The sequence below is a fragment of the Styela clava genome, chromosome 12 (assembly GCF_964204865.1).
Source record: "Styela clava chromosome 12, kaStyClav1.hap1.2, whole genome shotgun sequence".
Lineage (NCBI taxonomy): Eukaryota > Metazoa > Chordata > Ascidiacea > Stolidobranchia > Styelidae > Styela > Styela clava.
Genome location: NC_135261.1, coordinates 2,545,366 through 2,570,406, shown reverse-complemented (window position 1 = coordinate 2,570,406; position 25,041 = coordinate 2,545,366). Strand labels below are relative to the sequence as shown.

At 37.1% G+C, this 25,041-nt stretch overlaps 1 protein-coding gene across 1 annotated transcript; it reads right to left on the bottom strand.

The window, feature by feature from the left end:
• Positions 1-7,738: 7,738 nt before the first annotated feature.
• Positions 7,739-17,820, bottom strand: LOC120329567 (lathosterol oxidase-like). The gene is made up of 6 exons (XM_039396220.2): positions 17,367-17,820; positions 16,490-16,562; positions 15,341-15,543; positions 8,969-9,083; positions 8,211-8,310; positions 7,739-7,967 (listed from the first exon to the last, which is right to left on the bottom strand). Exons 1-6 carry the CDS (start codon positions 17,771-17,773, stop codon positions 7,753-7,755), a joined length of 1,113 nt encoding a protein of 370 aa, XP_039252154.2. The 5' UTR covers positions 17,774-17,820; the 3' UTR covers positions 7,739-7,752.
• Positions 17,821-25,041: the final 7,221 nt, after the last annotated feature.

Sequence of the window (25,041 nt, the reverse complement as noted above, 5' to 3'; positions counted from 1 at the left end):
TATATATAGCATATCCACGAAGAATTTGTAACATATAGTTGCATTTACTGTCCTGGACACGACGTTAAACTGCGCCCAGTGGTCCCTCGAGTAAGAATGACACCCTAGAATTTATAATTGTGTAAAAAGCTCAGTGGACCTTATGTTTGGCGAAATTTTGGTCCAACCAGATGAACAGGATCGTATGAAGACCTTCTATAGGACCTATACTATATCACACAAAGATCGTCCCCCAAGTAGATTATTAAAATCAATGAGCATATGAAAATCCTCCCCAATTTTATACACGCCAATGCCTATTTTTAAGAGGATAACAAATCTTAGAATCTCATTACTTGAATTTTAAAAGATGCTTTTCATTATTACGACACAGGAAATCAATTAAAGTGAAAATTCATAGTTGGATCAAAAAAGTTCTCATAAAAAGGAAATACGAAAATATTATGCTAATAAACACTCAACGATGATTTGTAAGCAATGTATGTAGACTGGTCCCCGTCCAGTATGCGCCTTCATAATATGCGCAGTGAGATAGCTTTAATTTTGCCATGGGCACCATTTCACGTAGATACGCCACTGAATATGCAGTTCTGCGAGGTTTTCTTTATCGGAATCAAAGATCATCATCTCCGGAAATCTGGTAATCAAACTATTTGAACTTCGGTAACTAGCAGAATTCCCACGTAGAAAGGATTATAAACATGTCACCAGAGCAGCGTTTCCCAACCTTTTTTGGTCGCGGACTATTTTCTCACCGGCGAAAATCTTTGCGGACTCCAGGTGCCTTCATTGCAACCGTACTCTGTGAGAAGAAGCAATTAAAGCAATTGCGCGCTCGTTAAAAGAGCCGACTTTTTTAGTGTATAATGGTCGTTTCCGTCGCACAATATTCAATCCATGACAACGACGAGAATTTAAAATGTCTTTCTATTTTAATTTAATTGTGTTCATGGTCGCGATTGTGTTCAACTCGCGGTTGCGTCGACTTACGACAATATGAAAGCATTACTTCTTTAAAATGCCACGACAATCTGCCAACATAATAATGTGAGAATAATATTGCCCGATTATATTTAGTTTTGATAAATATTTTTTGCGATATTCCGAATTTGTTATCGCCGTTAGAAAAATTCTACTATTTGCTATAAAGTTCCAGAAAGTACAACTTGATTTAGCACTTATTAAAAATATATTTAAAGTATATTAGTAAATCAAAAATACATATTAACCTTGCTTCATTATTAATTTAATTGTGATGATTTTAATCTGCAGTTGTGTTGACGAAATAAAAGCAACGCGTGGTAAAGTGCTCGATTGTATTTTGTTTTGATTCGTATCCTAAGGAATCCTAAGGAAAAGCACCCGGCATTTTGCGATTTGCAATGTCTAAAAAAGCGTTTTTAATCGGTCGCGGACCATCATAAAATAAAACTTATGGTGTTCTCCGTTTTATTTTTAATATTTTGTATTGCCGCTTTTCAATTTAGAAAATTTGGGTTGACACCTACCAGAACCATTCCTCGTTGTTCGAAATGGCGAGAAACACCACTATAAAGTATCCATCAAGTGTGTGCAGACTCGTGTATTCGTCGGAAATCTGCGAGTTGTGAAATCCAATCGCTTGATTAAGCGACGCGTCACCTGTTACCAAATTTTCGAATAGTAAATTGCTATTCTGATAGTTGAGTATTCGAATATATGCCCAGTCCGGTTCCATTACATTTAAACCCACGCACATTTGAACCCATGACAATTTCACCTGCATACTATTGCACCTATGGAATTTTTTTTGTTGTACGGATAGTTGAACCCATACTAACCCTAACCCATGGGTTTCAGCACCCGCATATTGATTGAACCCGCGGATATAGACATGGGTTCAAATGTACGTGGGTTCAAATGTACGGTCACCGCCCAGTCCTACTCATTAACCAGTAATTATTGTCTCGAATATTGTTATGTGAATAAACTTGCCTTTTATGTTTTATGTAAATTTTACCTTAAAAATCGTAACTTGGCTGATAGTTAGGTTTCGCAAAAACGTTTGCAGTCCGCAGTGAATTTCTGGCTCGTTGCGGACTCATTCAAACGTTCCGCGGACTCGGGTTGAGAAACACAGCACCAGAGTGATATATTTGATCATGGTTAGTTTCGCTTTGGAACCATACGTTTGGGCATGATTGGCGAAATTGTAACTCCGCTACTAGCTTTATAAATAGGGTTCAAGGAAACGTATTCTGAAAATTGCTTTTAGCCTGACTAAATGTATTGGTTAATTTAGGCAGTTTATGACTCATGTAATCACTAGGGTTGGGATTGTTAATCTGTCTACCGATTTTACATGGTTAACGGTTACGATTTATTCTGACCGTCAACTGACATCTCATTTTTTCAAAAATGATTAGTTTATTGCAAATTTATCTCTCGTGGCGTTTAATTCAAATGAACATCACTAACTGTATTATTAAGCAACACGAAAATGTCAAAAATTATTTAAGTGCGGTATTAAAGTTGGATTTTCTTTTCACTGATTTGTATTAATGAATATGATTGTGTCGCGAGTTGGAAATAAAAGAAATTCCATATTTCCGAAGTAAACTCGGCGTATCTCTCGCAGTAGAGAAGGGATACTGTTTTGAGTGGGCCAGTTTCAGATAATAGATTTGGTTACTGAGCCGGAGACTTAGGACTCAATATGAAAAGCTATGAATAAAAAACAGTTCATTTACAACAGCTAGGCTAACGTTTTTATAATGATAAAAAGCACAATGTAACAATCAGGGTCATTATGACGTTTTTTCATCGATATTTTCAACGGGAATCATATGCGTAAAAGCTGTAGTCGTAATTTTTGAAGACACGAATGGAAAATGCTAATTGTTAAGTTAGACCGTAACGGCTATCTTGTCCGGGAAATGTCTTTCTTTGCATTTTAAACGGGGAAAGGTTCCTGCGCTACGCTCCTGGTTTTGACTATTAGAATACTTTGTTAGTGGAAGGCTTATAGCCAAGATAGTATATTCTGGCTAATGTTTTGTTTGTTGGTAGAGAGAATGTTTCCTCTGTTGTCAGAGGACGAATACCACTCTAACGTCTGCAACGATCCCCAGTCTGTTAGACACACTTAAACGAGGCAATCTCTTTATTGTCAGCGATACAATAAAATGATCCAACCGGATAGGATAAAAATCAGTTATATTTAGTAGATTATATACTAATTACCAATAGATAAAAATGTACTAATCAAGTATGGAACACAGATAAATTATATTAAAACTGGTTCGTCATTGTGATATGGCTTGAGGCTATTTAACTCAATTATGTCCAGGGAAAAACTTGTTTTGACGGTTTATGATTTCAGGAAATTTTGAATTATCTGGTTTTGATACGATTAATAATATTACTATCAAAAACAACAGTCAAAACTTAACAAAATTACAAGATTATCCCTATAGGCTTTCCCAAACTGCACAAAGCTTTATTCTCTCCTCAGTAGAGTCCAATAATACTTCTACTACAATATCTACAAGGCATGAGTTCTCAAACTCTTGCTGTTAAGGAGGCCGCGAGGAGGCAGATTGACTATTATTTATAATTTATTCCCCACATTGTTACTTAGCGATTCATGTTCCTGAGTAAAATAAAATTACTTTATTACTTATCGATCTTAAAATCGGTAAGTATGTTGATAGGTTGTCTGTCTGTCTGTCTGTTAGATGAACGCGATATCTCAAGAAGACGAGGTTAAACTGCTCAAAATTTTGCATGTGCATTCATTATATCTCGGACCAAAAGCCTATTGATTTTGGATGAATTATGTCGTATAATTAGCGAGTTATTAATTAATTAGTGATGGGATATGCGGTATCACTATAGAGTCATGAATCAAAACCGCAGTTTCGATCGATAAGTCTCCGGTCTCCGACCGATATTCTCGTTTAATGACGGGGGTTTGCTGCCTTGTATTTAAAAATTGCGGCTCAAGTAAGGTCCTTATCAAATTTATTATTGCCGTGATTGCTTTTTTGAACAGTTACTCAATCAGCCAAGATAATATTTATCACAATAGATCGTTGAAGGCCTAGTTTTCTGAGAACCTATGCTAGTAAGTATCAGAGCATGCCTAACTCCGACTCCCATAATCCGCAGTTCTCAGGACGTATAGAGAAAGCTCCCTGTTCGACAAGCAACTCCAAATAAGGACCAAAATTTTAAATTAATAATTTATTTCATTGAATAAATAGCACACTGGAAATATGTGGTCAATTACTCAGACTAAACAGTCGTCATTGCAAGATATTTTGATGGAATTTTCCGATGAATTAATTACTGTTCGCGGCGTCAAGCTTCTCATGTCAGATTGATTGTATGATTTCAAAAAATGCTCTCATTTGTTACGAAATAGATGACGTAACAACCATTCGTAACAAAGAATAAAAAAATAGGGTAAAAATGACATTTTGAACTTGGATTTGAACTCGTTTTGCAATTAATTATAAAAATCTTCAAAAAAATATCTTTTTTTGCACAAAAACCGTTGGTTGTCGTAAATTACTCAGACTATACAGTCGTCATTGTAAGATATTTTGATAAAATCTTGATTAGTTATTTGCTTTAAGTTGGCGAATCAAAATTTCTCGTCTTAGCCAACTGCGCAAATTATTTTGTTCATAGTGGGGAAGAACTCAATTAGGGGGTAAAAGCACGCGCGGGAGTATATGGAAGAGAAAATTGACGTGAAATGGGACGTAATATGATAGGGTATCCATAAAGTCTCAAACTTATATCGATACCATATATTGTTTTTGCCTTTAAAGATGTATTAAATGAAGTAAAAATACTTGAACATTTACTGATTAAAATACAACAAACCTGGTTGAGGTATATTAAGAACTGTTTTCATAGCAAAATTGTGAAGGGAGTTTATGGATATCCTACTATTTTACGACGGAAAGTCAGGCAAGAACTCTCTCGCAATGAATACGGTTCTTTGTTAAACTTGTCAGATTTTGGTTTTCTGGGTCGGATTTTTTGTTTTTTCTAGAAAGAGTCAAAATTAGAATACCAGAATTGGGACGGGCGGGCAATTGTGCGAGCACTTCAAAACTGTTGATGGCTTGAAATTTCATAAGTAGTAAACGTTCGCAAGTCAGATTGATTCTATAATTTTGAAAAATGCTCATCTTTGTTACGAAATAGATGACGTAGCAAAAAATGAAAAATTAGGGTAAAAATGACATTTTGAACTTGGATTTGAACTTTTGTAATTAATTAGGAAAATCTTCAAAACAATTATCTTTTTTTGCACAAAAACCGTTGGGAGTAGTAAATTACTCAGTCGTCATTATAAGATATTTTGATAAAATCTTTATTAGTTATTTGCTTTAAGTTGGCGGATCAAAATTTCGCGTCTTAGCCAACTGCGCAAATTATTTTGTTCAAGGTGGGGAAGAACTCAATTAGTGGGTATAGATACGCGCGGGAGTATATGGAGAAAAAAATTGACATGAAATGGGACGTAATAATATAGGGTGTCCATGAGGTCTTTAAATAAAATACAAATTGCAAAGGGAATTAATCGATACCATATATTGTCTTGGCCCTCACAGATATATTAAATGAGGTAAAAGTACCTAAACATTTACTGAATAAAAAAAAAAAAACTTGGTTAAGATGTATTGAGAACGGACTTCATAACAAAATTTATATCGTGAAGGGAATTATGGACACCCTACTATTTTACGACGGAAAGTCAGGCGAGGACTCTATCGCAATGAACACGGTTCTTTGTTAAACTTGCCAAATTTTGGTTTTCTTGGTCAAATTTTTCGTTTTGTGTAGAAAAAGTCTAAATTAGATCATAAGAATTTGGACAGGTGGGCAATTGTCCAAGAACTTTAAAACTGTTTATCAAGTTTTAAAGGTAGTAAACGTTCGCAAGTCAGATTGATTGCATAAATTCAAAAATTGCTATCCTTTGTTACGTAATAGATGACGTAACAGAAGATTACGAATTATGGTGGAAATATGATTTTTCAACTAAAATTTGAACTTTTTTGCAAATAACGTTCAAATGTCAGATTGCTTGTATAATTTCAAAAAATGCTATCCTTTGTTACAAAATAGATGACGTAACAAACAATAAAAAATTGAGATAAAAATGTCGATTTTAATATGAACTATTTGAAATAAATTAAATGGAAAATTCATTAAATACACTTTTTTGCAACAAACACCGGTTGGTTGTATATGATAGAGTACAGTTGTTCTCAAACTTTTTGAGCCGCGCCCCCTTTTTTAGAATTTGTCAAGTCTCGTGCCCCACCTCGAAAATAACTAGCTACAAATAACAGTTAGTACGGCGAAAATTTTTTTTTTTTTTAAAGTGAATGGAACGTAAATATTCAAAATATAGGAATGGTAATATCCAAAACAAAGCGGCAAGATCAAACTTAACAATTAGCCCGACGCGCCTTCAAATTGTCTGTGCGCCCCACTGGGATAAACTATTGTCGGTGCTCCAGAAGTATGCGCATCAAGATGTCGCACAACCTGAATCCTAACCGGTACACACATACTATGTTCAGGTTGTGCGCCATCTTGGTGCGCATACCTCTGGAGGTCCCTATTGTCTGCATTTGCACAATATTGTTACATCTGGAACTTATGAGAACATCATTAAAATTGCGAAAGTAAACTTGATCTATAGGATACAAATTGCATTGTTACGCAATAACTTAATCAGTGAAGCATAAAATACGTAAAAACATAAAATATAAAGAACGATGAAACATATAAATCATTGAGACATACGTCATAACATCTTGGCGCTGAATGGAATTTCGGCAAATTTGATTGTCAACAGCCTAATTATGAGCAAATAAGTGCAAAATAAACTAAAAAGAAGCATTTACTCAAATCAAACTTCAAATTAGAATTTAGTCCAATTCGAAATAATTTTAGCTGTTCAAAAATTTGATTTTGACATTTTAATTTGCTTGCCGGAATATGGAAAGATACATTCGTGAAACTCATTCTGGAACCATTGACGCGAAAGACGTTCAGTATGCTCAAGTCATATCTATACGAGATTTTGGAGAAACGAATGCTTTTTGGGAAAAACGTTTAGCGCGAATAACTGATTCACCTTCATGTTGCATGCGACAGCAATACGATTAGAGTAAAAAATTATGGATTTGTGTGTTACACGTTAACCAAGTATTTATTAAAAAAAAAAAATTTTGCCAAAAATTACTTCTCTAAGCGTACGTCTATCTAAGCGTACGTCCAGAAGGAGGTAACTAATTTTGTTTTCTCATTTTACATCAAGTTGTGTAAAGGGACTGAAACCTATGGACAGGGGGTGTATTCAATTCTCTAACACAAACAGTCCCCGAACTCATAATTGAACTAAAATAAGGAAAATCGCAAAATAAATTATTGCCTAACCCTAACCTGGTACACATCTACGAGAGTACCAAAAAGTGGGACCCTGCATTGACTTTAAATTTCTCTACCCCAAGAGAAATATAAATTGCATTGTGACGCAATACCCTAGTCAGTGACGCCTAAAATACACGTAATAATACAAAGAACAATGCAACATATAAATCATTGAGACATACGTCATAATATCTTCGCGTCGACATTTTGACAATCAGTATCCTCAAGTCATATCTATATGTCGCATTTATAAACACACACAACCACTCCCATCCCCCCCCCCCCCCGACTCTAACCCCCAAAATCCCTTCAATCGATTTTATTACTGCTACTCTCCGTCCCCTTTTCTTGCCCTTTGCCGCCGAAAATAGACTCGGAGTACGCTCTCGACCTCTTTCTCAAGGTGTCATGGAAACGATCAAAAATCAGAGTGTTGAAGCCGAAATTGACGTGAAAATATCGATGGTGGTCGTCATGGAAACGCACTGGTGGTTGCCAAGGCCAGATTGCTTCGAAGTCAATACCTGAAATTGAAATTTGATTTTGTTATACTACACAGAATATTACATAAATCAAATAGAACCTAAACTCCTAAAGGGTATCAACCTAAAACAACCTGAAACCTAAAAGAAATGAAATATTATAGAAAAATACGTAAGCACGCATTTTATTCGTGATCTCATCTAAACTTCAAACTCTCTGTTTTCAGGGGGGGGGTATGCCCTAGACGTGAACAAGCGTCATAAAACAAAATTCCAATTCATTACCTGAATGGTCTATCATCCCGTAATAGTAATTGTAGAAAATGCATCCGAGGAAACCAACGAAATGGACAGGAACAGTGAACATCGGTATAATGAGTGAGAACTGAAAAGAAAATTCTTGCAGATTAAAATATTATACACTTACTGTGTACGATTTTACATAATCCAAAGGAGAACCGTGAAGTCCGAGTTTACCATGTTTTTGATGGATCAGAGTCATAGTTACAAAATAAGTTGAAAATTCCTACTAAAACAGCCAAAAGCATTGATCGGGGCAAATCCTTTGGAAAATTCCATGCACATGGGGCAGAAAAATTGTCTTAACAGCTGTCCTAAAAAAGTTCCACATTGCATGGAATAATAAAAAATCCCAATACTTCACTTAAATTGGTAACTGGACGCTATTTTTAAAGATTTGTGCCGAAAGTCACATGAAAAAGCGTACCGGATGTCATTCAAAGGTGTTCCCGTAGGTACAAAAATACAACAAATTTGGGTGACATATTATCGCGCCGTGTAGAACTCGGCAGGAATTTGTAAAAAAAAAGAAGGAATAGCCCTTTACCGAATGTCATACGCAGAAGTGTACCGGACATGTAGGTGTTGCCGTGAAAAACGAAAATACAACAAATTTACAAAACGGAGCACTAAAATAATTTTGCATTGTAAGAATTTTTTAATTCGTTGAGTGCATGGAAAACAATAATTAACAAAGACGATCCGATCCAAAAGTCCGTTTCGTTTCCAATAAACTAAAATACCTGAAGAGTTAGGAATTCCACAGGATGCATCGCTACTGCACTGAAGGCCGTGGGTGAATGATATCTGTGATGATACTTGTGGAATTTCTTGTAGAAATAAGGCCAGTGAAGAGTCCTGAAATGAAAAGGCTTTTACTTGGTATTCAACGAAATATTACTATCAGTTAATGACCGTCCCTTGCTCTATTCCAGTATTCCCAATCTTCTATATCCCGTGACCCGATATGCCCCCCTTGTTACTTATCGATCTTTAAATCGGTAAGTATGTTGATAGGTGATTAATTGTCTGTTTGGCTGTTAGATGCACGCGATATCTCACGAAGGCGTGGTTGAATCTGCTCCAAATTTTGCATGTGCATTCATCATATCTCGGACCAGAAGCCTATTGATTTTGGATGAATTATGTCGTATAATTAGCGAGGTATTAATTAATTAGTGATGGGAGACGCGGTGTCCCCATAGAGTCACAAATCGAAACCGCAGTTTCGATCGATAAGTCTTCGGTCTCCGACCGGTATTCTCGTATATCATTTAGGGCTGGGCATTTTCGAATATCTTGTGATTTCAGAATCAAATCGAATATTTTTTTCGAATCGAATCTCGAATACTTGAAAATATATAATTGTAAGCGACTTTTTTATTGTAATTGGTCCTCTCAACAAATGAATTACTGAAGACATAGAATACATCACTCAGATCGATTACTGAGCGTTCACACACAATAACAAATACGTTTTATCAATAACTCACTACAGAAAATAGTCATATGTTAGAATTGTGTTAAAAAAATATGACTTCAATGGAAAAAAAATTGGGGGAATTCACCTCGACCAATGGCGGAAAGAAAAAACAAGATGGCGGCGATTCGGAATTTTGCTCTCAACCGATTCGAATAATTTGCTATTCGATTCGAAATGCCCAGCCCTAATATCATTCCAGTGGTATTTATAGTGTTAATTTGATTTGTAGATTCCAAAACAAAGAGAAAACGAGAATATTGGTCAGAGACCGAAGACTTATCGATCGAAAGTTAGGGGATCCCCCAAAACAGCGCTCTTACTCCATAGTGACACCTTGTGTCCCACCACTAATTAATTAATAACTCGCTAACTCTAAGACATAATTTGTCCAAAATCAATAGGCTTCTGGTCCGACATATGATGAATGCATATGCAAAATCTGGAGCAGATTTAATCTCGCTTTCGTGAGATATAACGTGCATCTAACAGACAGACAGACAAACAGACAAATACCGGGGCTCCCGAAGTATGCGAACCAAGATGGCGGACATCGGAATGTAATATGTGTACTAGGTTAGGGTTAGGCCATAATTTTAGGTATAAATACTACGGGAGGCTCTTGGCTAGTCTTCGAACTGATAATAGGACTAAAATAAGGAAAATTGGAAAAAAATTATCGCCTAACCCTAACCTGTTACGTTCCGATGTCCGCCATCTTGATTCGCATACTTCGGGAGCACCCAAATACCTATCAACATACTTACCGATTAAAATCGATAAGTAACAACCTATAGAAAAACCTTATTACGCAATGAAACTAAGAAGAACGGGGAGTTTTCTAGTAAAAATAAGATCAGCGCCTAGCATGGTGGACTACCTTCACGGGCCTACGGTTGGAAATCACTATGTACTCTATTCCTTTGCGCAAGTGGATCCGCATGCGTATATTGCAAGGCCGCTGTGCAAGGATAAAGATGAATATTCTATTTAATTTAAGTGTCTTGTTCGCAGCAAAAAAAAATGGAGCTTCAGAAGTATGTGTACCAAGATGGCGCACAACCTGAACATATTATGTGTGCCAGGTCAGAATTCAGGTTGTGCGTCATCTTGGTGCACATACTTAACCTGAACATAGTATGTGTACCAGGTTAGGATTCAGGTTGTGCGCCATCTTGGTGCACATATCTAACCTGAACATAGTATGTGTACCAGGTTAGTGTTTAGGTTGTGCGCCATCTTGGTGCACATACTTAACCTGAACATAGTATGTGTACCAGGTTAGGATTCAGGTTGTGCGCCATCTTGGTGCACATATCTAACCTGAACATAGTATGTGTACCAGGTTAGTGTTCAGGTTGTGCGCCATCTTGGTGCACATACTTAACCTGAACATAGTATAAGTACCAGGTTAGGGTTCAGGTTGTGCGTCATCTTGATGCACATACTTAACCTGAACATAGTATGTGTACCAGGTTAGGATTCAGGTTGTGCGCCATCTTGGTGCACATATCTAACCTGAACATAGTATGTGTACCAGGTTAGTGTTCAGGCTGTGCGCCATCTTTGTGCACATACTTCGGGAGCGCCAAAAAAACTTATGTTAGCGCCTTTATCAACGGCGGGCCATCTAGAGCAGTTTAAGGGGGCCACAAAGCTAGCTGCAAAACTGATTCTACTTTTTTAACCCTCTTCGCAGTTTCATTTCTTAAAAAGGTTATTCACAGGGCGTTTTCACTTTGCTGAGCATGAATTGTTTGAACATAATGTGATTTGAAATCTACTAAACAAAATAACACTATAAATACCACTGAAATGATAAACATATGGCCATGAGTAAAAAGCAGTAAAAACCGTCAAAAAGTACTAAAAACCTTGCCAAAAAGTGCAAAGACAGTGAAAAACCGTCAAAAAGTACTAGAAACCTTGCCAAAACGAGCAAAAACAGTGAAAACCGCCTAAAAGTAAGACAAAGGTTAGTAGCTTAAAGTTCCACATCTGTGAATTGTTTGCTCAATTTTATCGTTGTGTTTGCGATTATTATAGTTTGGTAAATATTAGGACAAGGCCAAATGATAAAACTGAGACCGACGGCGCAATTGAATACACTTTTAAAAATGATCAGGTAAATTGAGTTTGCTTAAAGTAACCTCACATAGGAGTTTATTTGCTCGATGTAGGATCACTCAAAACTTACTCAGAAGTAAATAAGACTCTTCTCTGAGAGCAAAGTTAAGCACCCATTTCGCAACACCAAATGCCGACTGATTTGAGACGATCAATAAAACAAACGGGTTCGATCAATTCCGCATAATAGATTGCATTCGAATGCAGAGCTAATTTATATATTAGGATAAACCCTACATATGCATTTTAGAGTACCAGTGGCAGACTACAACCCTCCTATCATGAATTTAAATCCAATGGTGACGATTCTTTGAGCAAACTTGCAACTCTTCTATCAGTACTCTGTCAGTTGAGGGCTTGGGAAATTGCTTTAAGTCAACTTAAACAAAAACATATAGATCATAACGAGCCATATGTAGCATGGATCTCCTCTATCAGTAATCTTTCCACTTTTAGGTAATGGTTCAGAACCTTCCCTCGAGTGGATATTTATAAAAATGTATTTATCGATTGGAATGTCAATCGCTTAACTTTTAGTCGGTAGCTCATGTCCAGCAAACTTGCATACGAAATTAGCTTCTCACAACGTCGCCTGAAACCGTCTTTTACAATACCACTAAATACCAGTTAAATTTCCGCATATTTTTTACAGTGTACACAGACATTTTCCCAAGGACCCGAACTGCGTCATCAAAATTTGATAAAACATTTAGAATATCCTTGACAAGCAATTCAGCACGTTTGCAGCCACAATGTTTGCCTTGAATACCGAAAGTCGTTTTCAGCGGGTCGTAAAGCATTAGTTTCAGCATTAAAGAGAATGGAATCCTATGAAATCGACGGCGTCTCAAAACGTGGTGTTGCACTTGTTCATAACTTGTCCTATTTGTACACAACACAACACTGAAAGCTTGTGCAGTCGTAAGAAAAGGTTGTTCAAAAATGGAATGTCAAACCGAATTTAACGGTAAACCGAATTTAACTTCAAACCGAATTTGAAATCAAACCGAATTTAACGTCAAACCGAATTCAACGTCAAACCGAATTAAACGGTAAACCGAATTGAACGTCAAACCGAATTTAACTTCAAACCAAATTTAACTTCAAACCGAATTTAACGGTAAACCGAATTCAACTTCAAACTGAATTTAACGGTAAAAGGAACGTTAGTTATTACTGCTAGGAATGTTGAACATCTTAGTTCAAATCAAAATCGAAATCATCAAAAAGTATTCCAAGTAAAGTGAAGTATTGGAGAAACGGAAACAAACGACGGTGTCTCAAATACGTCGTGGTTAGATAGGGACATTCTTGAAAGCCTGATTATCCATTTTATTCATTTTTTTTTTTTTGAAAATTATTTTCAAATCGAATCTCGAATACTTGGAAGATGTTCAATTATATGTGACTTTTTTGTTGTGATGGATTGAATATTGTCATAAATTACTGAAAACATAGAATCAATCACCCAGACAGTTTTCGAGAGCGTTCACACACAATATAAAACATGTTTCATCAATAACTCAATAGAAATTGTGTGTTAAAATTGAATTAGCCTTGAATGGCTAAAAAAAAATCTCGTCCCAAGCACGTATATATCAGTGACAAAAATGGGAGATGTTTAAAATGATACGCGCATAAAATAAGTCTTTACGATGAGAACCCGCAGCTTGACTTATGCGTAAAAAATTACATGAAATCTGGCAAGTAATCTTGTCCCAAGAACGTATCTCCGCGATGAAAATATCGTGGTAAAGTAAAGAAAATTTTAATTACACACGCATAAAATAGGTTGTTGCGGTTGGGACCCGCATATAACATATGTGTAAAATATGACAGATAGCGGTTTACAGTGACGTAAATACTTTATTATCGTAAATAGGTTGCGCCCCTTTTAGAGATATCCTCTATCGATGACGTATTACAGAGTGTCAAGAAATTCCAGCAAATCAGCTCGTCTGATAAATGTAACTCTTAATGATTAAAACAATTAATTATGATATATATCTATCAATGAAATCGACGATTATGATGGAAACATGCAGTCTGACTTTTATTTAATCACAGATATTCATTTAGGATGACGTTTTTGTAAACAATGTTATTTACCTAAAACACACAACTGAAGGCGTTCAATATACCATCCAGGTTTTACAATAAAATATCTGTGGAAAATTGATATCTCAAACGAAAAACGCACAAAATGGGCTTTATTGATGAGAACCTACAGACTGGCGCGGCAAACTGAATCATAGACAGATATCAAATCAGGATGACGTAAAGTGGGTGTGGTACATATATGTTGGTTACCTTTAGAGATATCCCGTATCGGTCGATGATGTCACCAAATTCTAGCAAATCGCAAAAAAATCCACAAAAAATGATATTTCAAATAATAAACGCATACAATTGGTCATATTGATAGGAACTGACAGCCGACTGGCTTGTCGAATTGAATCATAGAGAGGTAGTTAATCAGGATGACGTAAAGTGGGTATGGTATATATTGGTTACTTTTAGAGATATCTCGTATCGATGGCGTATCAAGAGTGTCATCAAAATCTAGCCAATCACAAAGAATTTCACGAAAAATTGCTTTTTTTAAACGATAAAAGCTTAAAATGGGTCATATTGGTGGGAATCTTGCCTTGACGATGACGATCAGGAGTGTCACAAAAACCTAGCAAATCATCATATTGATGAGAACCTACAGACTGGCTTGACAAACTGAATCATAGAGAGATAGTCAAACAGGATGACGTAAAGTGGGTATGGTATACCTATGTTGGTTACTTTTAGAGATATCCCGTATCGATCGATGATGTCACCAAAATCTAGCAAATCGCAAAAAAATACGCAAAAAAACTGCTATTTCAAATAATAAACGCATACAATTGGTCATATTGATGGGAACTGATGACGCGCGCTGGGTATGGTATATATTGGTTACTTTTAGAGATATCCCGTATTGATGGCGTATCAAGAGTGTCAAAATCTAGCAAATCGCAAGGAATTTCACTATTTCACATAAAAAATGCTATTTCAAACGATAAACGCATAAAATGGGTCACATTAATGGGAATCTACAGCCTGGCTTGGAAAACTGATTCATAGATAGATACTTAATCTGGGTGACGTAAACTGGGTACGCTTGGATGAAAACAGTTTTATAATCGTAAACACACGCCATTTACATCTATGTGGGAGATATGTCAAATTTATAAATGATTATTTTATCACTATGGGCGTTGCATGTAAAAAATAAAACCATTCAACAAATATTGATCAAGAACAGTTATTTTGTTTTGTTAGGGGGATAATTACAAAGATACTCCCCAATATTGAGAAAAGTTGAAGATAATATCGTCTTTTGAAGCATAAATCAAATACTCGGTACTAAATCCAACAAAAAATCGTTTATTTAGAGGAATTACCACTACCAGCATAAATTGTTTTAACGTGTCGTAACCCGTAACGTTCCCCCAGTTTAGAATTCAACTACACCTACCTGTGCACATAATACGCTGCGGCATCTTGAAATAGGAAAGTCAGAGCGGTCGAGACGATGAAATACATCCATCCATGTTCAGCGATGGAGAAGTATAAAGTAGATATATTTGCTCCGTTGGTGATCAGGGTTGCCAGAAATCCGGATAATGTCGCCCCAAGAACAAGATTGCTAGCACCAAGAAGAATTTCATGTCTTTCATCCTGGATGAGAAAATAAGAATAATTTTCGTATGTTAGAATATGTTTTTTGTATTTACCCCGGGAGATAAGAAGACTTGAACATATGACAAGCTACTGCCTCTGGCCCAGTCATCAGTCAGGGTCGGTGTGTGGTAATATATTTGGTACTACTGTAGTGTGTGTACAAGGTTAGGTCATAATTTTTGTTTCCGATTTTCCTTATTTTAGTTCTATTACGAGTTCGGGGACTGTCTGTGTTAGCTAAGTGAATATCCCTGCCCGTAGGTTTAAGTCCCTTTACACAACTTGATGTAAACGAGGCGAACAAAATTAGTTACCTCCGTATTGGTACACACACTTCTGGAACGTCATATATTTATCTATTTTAAAGTATCAGATGAATGAACTTGATGGCGGAGAAACTGACCAGCAGTTACAAAATAAGATTTACATATTTATCCTGGAGGAGAGGAAAGCCGATATGACGGCTTATTTCTATGATAATCCACGGCCTCTCGTCCTGTTATGGGATTAGTTAGCCAATTATTATGACACGCACTACAGTCTTTGGCCTGGTTACAAGGGGTGGGGGTATGGGACTATATTTATCTATTTTGAGGTATCAGATGAATGGACTTGAACAAGATAGTAGGATTTTCCTATTTCTCCCTTAAAAGATGAAAGTCGACAATGTAACCTATCCATCTGATGAACCACGTCCTCTTGTCCGGTTACCAGTCTCGGGTATGTTGTTAGTTAGCCTGTTATTTGTGGACTTGGTGGTGGAGAATATTGTAACTGAACAGCGGTTACGTGAATCAACCTACGACGGCCAGGATTCCAATAATCGCGTCGCAATTAGTCAGCTCCAGCGGGATTCGAATATGCGAACCCTCCAATGAAACAGTTGAGGTAGTGGCCCATACAATGGCGTTCCTGAATCACCCAGTTAACCATGAACACAAACCTTTTTAGAGAGGAATCTCTTCGGTTGGCATTTCCATGTTTCTGGAATGTCCCTACGTTGGATGTAATAATACCTGTAAATGAAAGAAATTAAAGAAGTCGAAACCATGAGTCGTTTTTCTTGCCAAACAAGACTTTATCAGCTAGCGGGTCCGGCATGTACTTGGGTTTTACATGGGTTTTCAAGAATCTTGATGTCTAAAAAAACGTTTCATACTACGAAAAAAGGCTATGACACAAGAAAATGCTTTATTTACTTTTGAAAACGGGGAGGGAGGAGTGAGGGTTACGACCCCCAATCCCAAAGGATACGCCCCTGTTGCCTTGAAGGTTAATTAAATAATTTGGCTGTAGATTAGTGCCTATTGTCGGGTTCGGAGAGAAAGCATTAACACACATCATAAAAAGTCATCAAAGAATTCCCATATGAAAATACAAAACTAATGTTATTATTTTATAGGTGCAGTATACTCAAACCAACATTAGCTTCCCTCGAAACACCAACTATGTAATTAAACTGGGTAGGTGAGCTAGGCCGATCCGTCTGAAAATATATTGCTCCGTACTAGAGGTGGTTGAGGGTCGAAACACGAAAAAGCATTCTTCAGTACCATGCATTGACAATTATCGTAACTGGAAACGGTTTTAAGACCCTCAAAAATCTACGTTTTCCGGAACCATTAGCTGATACCGTCTAACTTGGTAATTAGGAATCTCACAAACCTTAGATAAACAGAATCGAAGAAAAATGAACAGACAATTAACGACGTGGTCATGCCAGAATAGTTTGCTGCTAGAGCTTTTTTCATAACGAATTCGTGAAAAAATGCATAATAATGAGATGGGATTTAAATTAAATACTTAGACTAATGTCTTACCATTGTAAATATCCTCCCAGTCCAAAAAATATGACATAGGACAACAAAATTGCCGCTGGAACGACGTAGTAAACGTTATCCAACTTGTACTGATGAAGAAAATCATCTACCGGGCTTCTTATGACGTCAGACTCAATTGTCGTCTTCTGATTGTTTTGTAATAAACCATCTGACGACGAATCAGTTACGTTCGTCTCCGTGTTGTTTCCAGTGATCGAAAACTTATCCCAATTCATCCAAGCGAGGACGAAATATACTAAAATATCGCCACGGGATGAAGCCCCGAGTAGGGCGACAATTAAGGGACTTAGTATAAGAGCGAGAGATTTGGGATTTAAGCTTGGGATGTTCCATTTGAAAGTGCCGAGTTTGTACAACACTTCGGTATCTTTGCCGGTATTCGCCATTTTTTTGTTAGGTAAAATTGATATACTCTATCGCAGTATCATCTGTAACGTAAAACTGAAAATTTTATTTTGAAATGCTGAAAATGATGAACTTATGCATTTATAATACGATTTTACATCTTTAAACGTAAATTATGACGGGATCGGCTTTAAACTATGTTCCGTATGCCTATATCACCGGTTCTCAACCAGTGGGCCATGGCCCACAGGAACATTCTCAAGTGGGCCACAACCCTATTAAAAATCGCTAGAGTTGTCAATAAAGTTAGTTAAATTTGATGGTAGTAGATGATGCATTCTTTTGTTACAGGGTGGTAATTTTTCGTCGATTTTTGCAGAAAGAAAACTATGTTTTTTTTTTGAAGTTTTTCCCCCGCATGAAAATGTTAGTGGGCCACAAAATTTTTGTGCAACGAAAATGGGCCATGAAAAAAAGAAGGTTGAGAACCACTGTTCTATATCAAAATTCAATAGCTATCTACAGGGAAATGCTATCGTACCCCCTGTTATTTCGAAATGTAAAACAATGCCCTCTTCTGAATCATTTATAGCATATTTTCGTAGCTTGGAACGCTTTTTGGACCCTAAAGTGGGGTCACCATATTTGTAGAAGCAAAATTCCGAACAGTGCATGACTATTTTCATGACCTCGTAGTAAAAATATGCGCACGGTACGAAATAACAATGTTCTGTATTAATGGTGTGCACAGTACGATTGCAGATGCGGTAAAATTCCGCAGATAAAATTAAAAGACCTGAAGAAAAACTCGAACTGCCTGTTAACACGCATATAAAAGTAAGCCGCGGATTTAACGATTTTTAAAATAAACATAAGTCATTCAGGTGGTTAGGACCACATACTCATCCGCGTTCCTAACTGTTACCAGAAGAGACAAATGCATCAAACGCACGCGAATTTATATGGCTTTGCTGACCGCCATTTTATTACAGGTAAAACACAATTTTCTATTCTGTTTACCTTTTTCATGCACCCACGTCAGCTGATCTGTTATCTATATCACATGTCTGAATGTACTTTGGATAGGAGACACGTCACACCGGGCTTGTTATAGGTTTCATAACAGATTAAATACCCTTGTTACGAAATCACGACTGGTTATCGGACAAGAGGCCGTGGTTAGCCAAATGGTTGAGCTGTCTTAAAGACTTCCTTCTACCCGTGATAAATATGGAAATTCGGTACTCCCCAAAGTATGTGAACCAAGATGGCGGACACCCGAACGTAGTATGTGTACCTAGTTCGGGTTAGGACATAATTTTATTCCAATTTTCCTTATTACGAGTTATATTACGAGTTCGGCGACTAGCCAAGTGACTCCGTAGTATTTGTACCTGAAATTATGGCCTAACCTGGTACACATACAACGTCCAGGTGTCCACCATCTTGGTTCAAACACTTCGGGAGTAAAATTCTGACCCATCCTTTTTTCGTCACAAAGTCTGTAAGCCCGTACCCACGTTATTACCTACATACCCACGCGCGTTAGCATCGTGTCCTTGAGAGCATCTACAAATATATCAGATGTTAATACAAACATTGTCTTATACAGTGGGTCCCAGACTTTTTGAAAAAATTCTATGACGGAGCCCTTGCAATTTTTTTGGCTTTGTGCACTAAAACAAAACTTTAAAAGATCACAGCAAAATATCGATGCGCCGTATAGTGAAAAACATTAAAACGAAGTACGGTATATATTATGACGAAGTTGAATGACATGGGTGCACTTGTTTCTTGTAAGAAAGTATTTAAAAGCGAACTGGCATAACTTTATAAACTGCCTACTGTAACTCTTCCCTATACCAACAAACATGCAAAAAGACAGCGTCAGCTACACCTCTGCAGTTAGTTAACTTGTAATGACAGGAACTGAACTCTCTCTGTGATATCACAGGTCCACAACTTGTGACATCACAATTGGGCAGCGTGATCGAAACAGAAAGTGAGGAATCAGTGTCCCTAGCAGTGATTGCGAAGCAGCAAATGGCGACAAATGTGTAATTGCAAATTTAAGCACTTCTTACTGTATTATCAATCTATAAGCCATCACGGTCCATGAAAGTGCATCACACACCCCACTTTCGGACCCACTGGCCTAATACCTTTTCGAATATTTTATCTATCGCGTCTCCATTCACGCCGAAATACAATATTTTCATTTTAACTCACATTTTGTGCGACTTTCGTATTTTCGGTATGTAAAAAATATACTACACTGACCGACTTCCTGCAACATTCTGTGGGCGATTTCTCACCAAAACCACTAAAGACACAATCCTAAAAAGCATTTAGCGACTGCAATTCAGTTTCCCCCACACATATTTTAGTACGGCTCTTTTCAAATTTAATGAAATTTCGCGAATAAACGAAAGAATAATGCTCATTCCACACAAATGCAATAAAAACCCAATCAAAAACGCATTCGACGGCTTCCATTATGCTTTTAGACTATTTAGGTTTACAAATATATAGGCAATTTTTCACCTAAACTTCTAAAGACACAATTATAAAAAGCATTTAGCGACTGCAATTCAGTTTCCCCCACACATATTTTAGTACGGCTCTTTTCAAATTTAATGAAATTTCGCGAATAAACGAAAGAATAATGCTCATTCCACACAAATGCAATAAAAACCCAATCAAAAACGCATTCGACGGCTTCCATTATGCTTTTAGACTATTTAGGTTTACAAATATATAGGCAATTTTTCACCTAAACTTCTAAAGACACAATTATAAAAAGCATTCAGCGACTGCCATTCAGATTCCCCCGCACATATTTTAGTACGACTCTTTTCAGATTCAATAAAACATCGAGAATATAGAATAGAACAGTGCTCGTTTCTCATAATTACAACAAATACGTAATTAAAAAACGCATTTGGCGGCTTCATCTATGTTTCAATACTATTTTAGTTTTTCCGCAATTTTTTTTAAGAATGATCACGACTAAACATATCAAAAAGACTCAAATACACAAAGATAAGTCTTATTTCTCAGAAATAAACTCAAATAAAAACGTATTTTAACGACTACGAACATTTCAGGGTGATTACTTTATACAAATATATTAAAACGATACGGCTTTACTTAAAAATTTTCCAATAAGAACTCATCCTCGTCACAATGTCTGCGAATCCACGTCAGCTGATCTGCGCCGTGTCCTCGAGCGTGTCTGCAAATACGACGCTGACACAAAGAATGTTAAATACACAAACGCCGAACAGAGTATATTTGAAAGTACAATTTCCGGCGCTCCAGGAGTATGTGTACCAATATGGAGGTAACTAATTTTGTTCGCCCATTTTACATCAAGTTGTGTAAAGGACTGAAACCTATATGGGCAGGGGGCATATTCACTTGGCTAGGAAATAATAAGGAAAATCGGAATAAAATTAATGCCTAACCCTAGCACGTAAAAATAAATATCTAAATCTGAAGCATTTCAAGGTCGTCGAAGCCAAGCGCTTATCCAATATTATCAGACACTAATACAAAGAATGCTAAACACACAATCCGTTAGTTGTCAAACAAAGTACGTTTGTAAGTATAAATTCCTGATTTATACAATTGTCAGTCAAATGTGCAATTTAGATAGTATTTATCCATTGGGATAAAGATAGTGAACTACCTACATCTGCACCAAGCAATCAGGAAAAATAATTTTCATTATTACGCATAATCTTGCATATTGTGACACTAAAATAGCTTGTTTCCGAATTTAGCAAGTGGGGAAGAAATCTCAACAAGACTGTTTACTTATTCGGCGAACAATCGAGAGCCGTCGTTCTCAACCTTTTTTCTTACGTGGCCCAATTTCGTTGCGCAAAAATTTTGTGGTCTCTTAGGCTTAGGTTTTTCATATAATGGATAAAATACAAGAAAAACAAAATATTCATTCCCCAAAAACAGACAATTTCACTTCGATAATTAGAATGAAAATTGCCTCCCTGTTGTAAAAAACAGCATTATCAATCCTTATTACTACCATCTAATTTAACTTAATGTATTAACAATTTTAGCAATCAGGTTTATGGCCCATCTGAAAACGTTTATGTGGCCCAGTAGTGGGACATGGCCCGCTGGTCATGAACCACTGATCTTGGAGCCATCGGTCTGAACTGAGTAATCGGTGACTAGAACTGATTCTGAAATCATCAAGTATTCGAAAAAAATCCAGCCCTACTCGCAAACTAGCGTCTTTCTAGACTAGTGGTTCTCAACCTTTTTTCTTTGCGGCCTATATGTTAGAGCAGGGTGGTCCAAGGTTGTCAGCACCGCGGGCCACAATAGTGCCAAGAATAGGTAAACAGTGCAATACAAAACAAACGCTTCCATTGTGCAAACACATAGTTATCAGACATAGCCATCCAAGGCTAATAGAATCCGCATTATATTTTTAGTTTTCTATTGTTAGCATATATTCCCGACCAAAAAGATAGAAAGCCAGATAATAATTTAGACTGTCAAGCACATCATTCAACTTTGCTAGTTGCCTCAACTAGCCATAACACTAGTCAATTCAGTGACATTAGTGATGTAACAATCAGTGAAAAGATTTTTTTCTGAATAATTTTATTACAAAACAACACAAAATGCTATTTTTTTTATTTCTCTCCGAATGTGACGCGGGCCACAGATAATGAAGTGGCCGGCCACATGTGGCCCGCGGGCCTGTATTTGGACCACCCTGTGTTAGAGAAACACTCGACTGAAGAATAGCTCGGCTCTTCTCTAATGCAACTTCTCGAATGCGGAATCAATTCAAACAAACTGAACAATACAAATGACCGATCAATCATATTGAAATATCGATTTAAAACGGCTGTTGTAATTGTTTCGACAAGTATTGGCGTAAAGCTGGGATCGATTTTTTCAAAGTTGCGCATCGAAAAAGCGATCTATTCGTCCTCATACATATGAGTCATATTTTGTAATTTGAAGTGACATTTCGTTGAAAAAGTGAAGGATAATTGGCAAGGCCATAAGTGTCAAAATTGCCAGGCCACCATAGCCCTCAGATGAATATGTACCGCAATAAATAACGATAAACAAGGACAAACTAACATCGTATAAATTCCAATACTTCACTACTACAGTCATGCCAAAAAATTCAACAGTCCTTGCCCTCTAGGCCCTAGCCCTAACATGAGCAAACTACGGCCCGCAGGCCAAATCCGGCCCGTTGGGTAATTCAAGCTGGCCCGCCTGATGCTGCTACAACTAAACTAAAACCAAATTTCGATGTTTTAGCTGAAAAATAGCTCAAAATGCTGATATTGCGATTAAAGTTAGTCTTGACACGATTTACATTCGAATTTAGTCTTGTTTTCCACTTTTGTAACCTTGCAAATATTGTTCATAAAATGTAATTTTTCACGCCACACTTATGTGGCCCATCTCAGCAGTCTAGCCTTTCGCTGTTAGCATTATTGCTTCCGCCATAAAGAATGGACATTAATGAAAGCGCTAGATTGAAATATGATGGCATCGACAGCATAATAGCAATCTTGCTATTTTGTACATATATTGATAGAACTATTCTTCTAGTTAGCAAAAGTCAATATGCGGAAAATTACGTGGGCAATTCCGGACTTGAAAAATTCCAATGCTTTCGAAAATTATAGCTTATAGTGCGTATGAGAGTAGCTAGCTGTTCGTCTAGAAAAGGGGTGTGCAACGGGCGGGCCGCTTGCAACGACCCGCGGCCCGCCAAGCCATTTAGAGTGGTCAACACTCGGATTTTTCCCTACCCCCATAAATCTGTACCTTATCACAAAATAAGTTAGTTTACCATCTTGCGCTTTATCCGCGATTTTAGCGTAGATTGATTGACTAACACATAACTTTGTCCTATGAAGTTATTCTTGCCGTTATGTTGTTTCTCCGGCGCTCCATAAGCGTACGTACCAATATAGTGGTAACTAATTTTGTTCGCCTACTTTACATTAAGTTGTGTAAAGGGACCGAAACCTATGGTCAGGGTATATATTCACTTCGCTAACACAGACAGTAATCGAACTCGTAATATAACTAAAGTAAGGAAAATCGGAAAAATATTATGGCCTAACCCTAACCTGGTTACACATAATACGGGAGTACCTTTTCCCTTCCGTTTATACTTTAAAATCCACACGCTATATTTTCATGTACATTTATCCCTAGCTAATCCTCTGGTATATACTGCATAAAACAGCTTTGTCATATTACTATGTTCCCTTTGCCGGATGTGATGACTAAAGTCGGTCAGAGTACACGTTTTATAATCGGAAGGCCGCACGAGGTCGGTTAGCGTGTCTGTGTGTTCGAATTGTTTATAGATGCTCGGAACGTAGCAGTTGGCGTGCTGGGCAAAATTATGCTCAGTGGCGGTGACGCATCGTGCTAAGCGTTGGGACTATCTTCGATACCGCATTTTTGATTACCCTGCGAAGGTTCGAATCCCTCAGATTACTAGGTTCCACGCCGTCGTAGAGTATTTCACGTAATCTCTGGCTGGCTACGGCTTCCTCCACCTCCAAGTCCATAAATCTGGGAACGATTAACTGGTTAACTAATCCCTTACTCGGCATGGACTGGTAATCGGGCAAGATGCTGTGGTTCGCCATATGATTAAGCCGTCTTTTCGGCTTTCCTCTCTCCCGGGATAACTATGAAAATCCTATGATGTCGGTTAAAAAGCGAGGTACAGTATTACGATTCTATTTTATCTCCTGCGGCTATATCTTATCCCGATTTCATTTCCCTGCATATTTTTATGTAACGTTTAATTGAAAAAGTTGATGACATATTCCACACCCTCGCTTTGTTTTATCATTTTAGCTAGTTACAAATTTGATCGAATTTCAAATCTCAAACTTTTAAACCGCGACTCAACAAAGTCTGATGGTTTAACCACTAGTTAAGCCACCCCTCCAACAAAATCAAAGAAATGTCGCCGATCAAGTTCTCAAGAATCTTAAGCAAGTTCAAAATCTGACATTCAATTCGTCATATTTTATCATTTTTGGTAAATTACAAAATTTCATTACATACACTTGCGTTAATGTTTTAAGTATATTTCGTTATCTGGATTAATTCGATTGTGCAACTTCACAATATACGAACATTTGATATTACAATCTATCGTGTGCTTATACTACTATCTAACTAAAGGAGTTAGGTTGGGGTTTGCTTAGCTAAAGTACGTTAATTAGTACTGAGGTAAGGCCACGCATAGTAGGGCTACTAATCCCCCCTTGTGGGATTT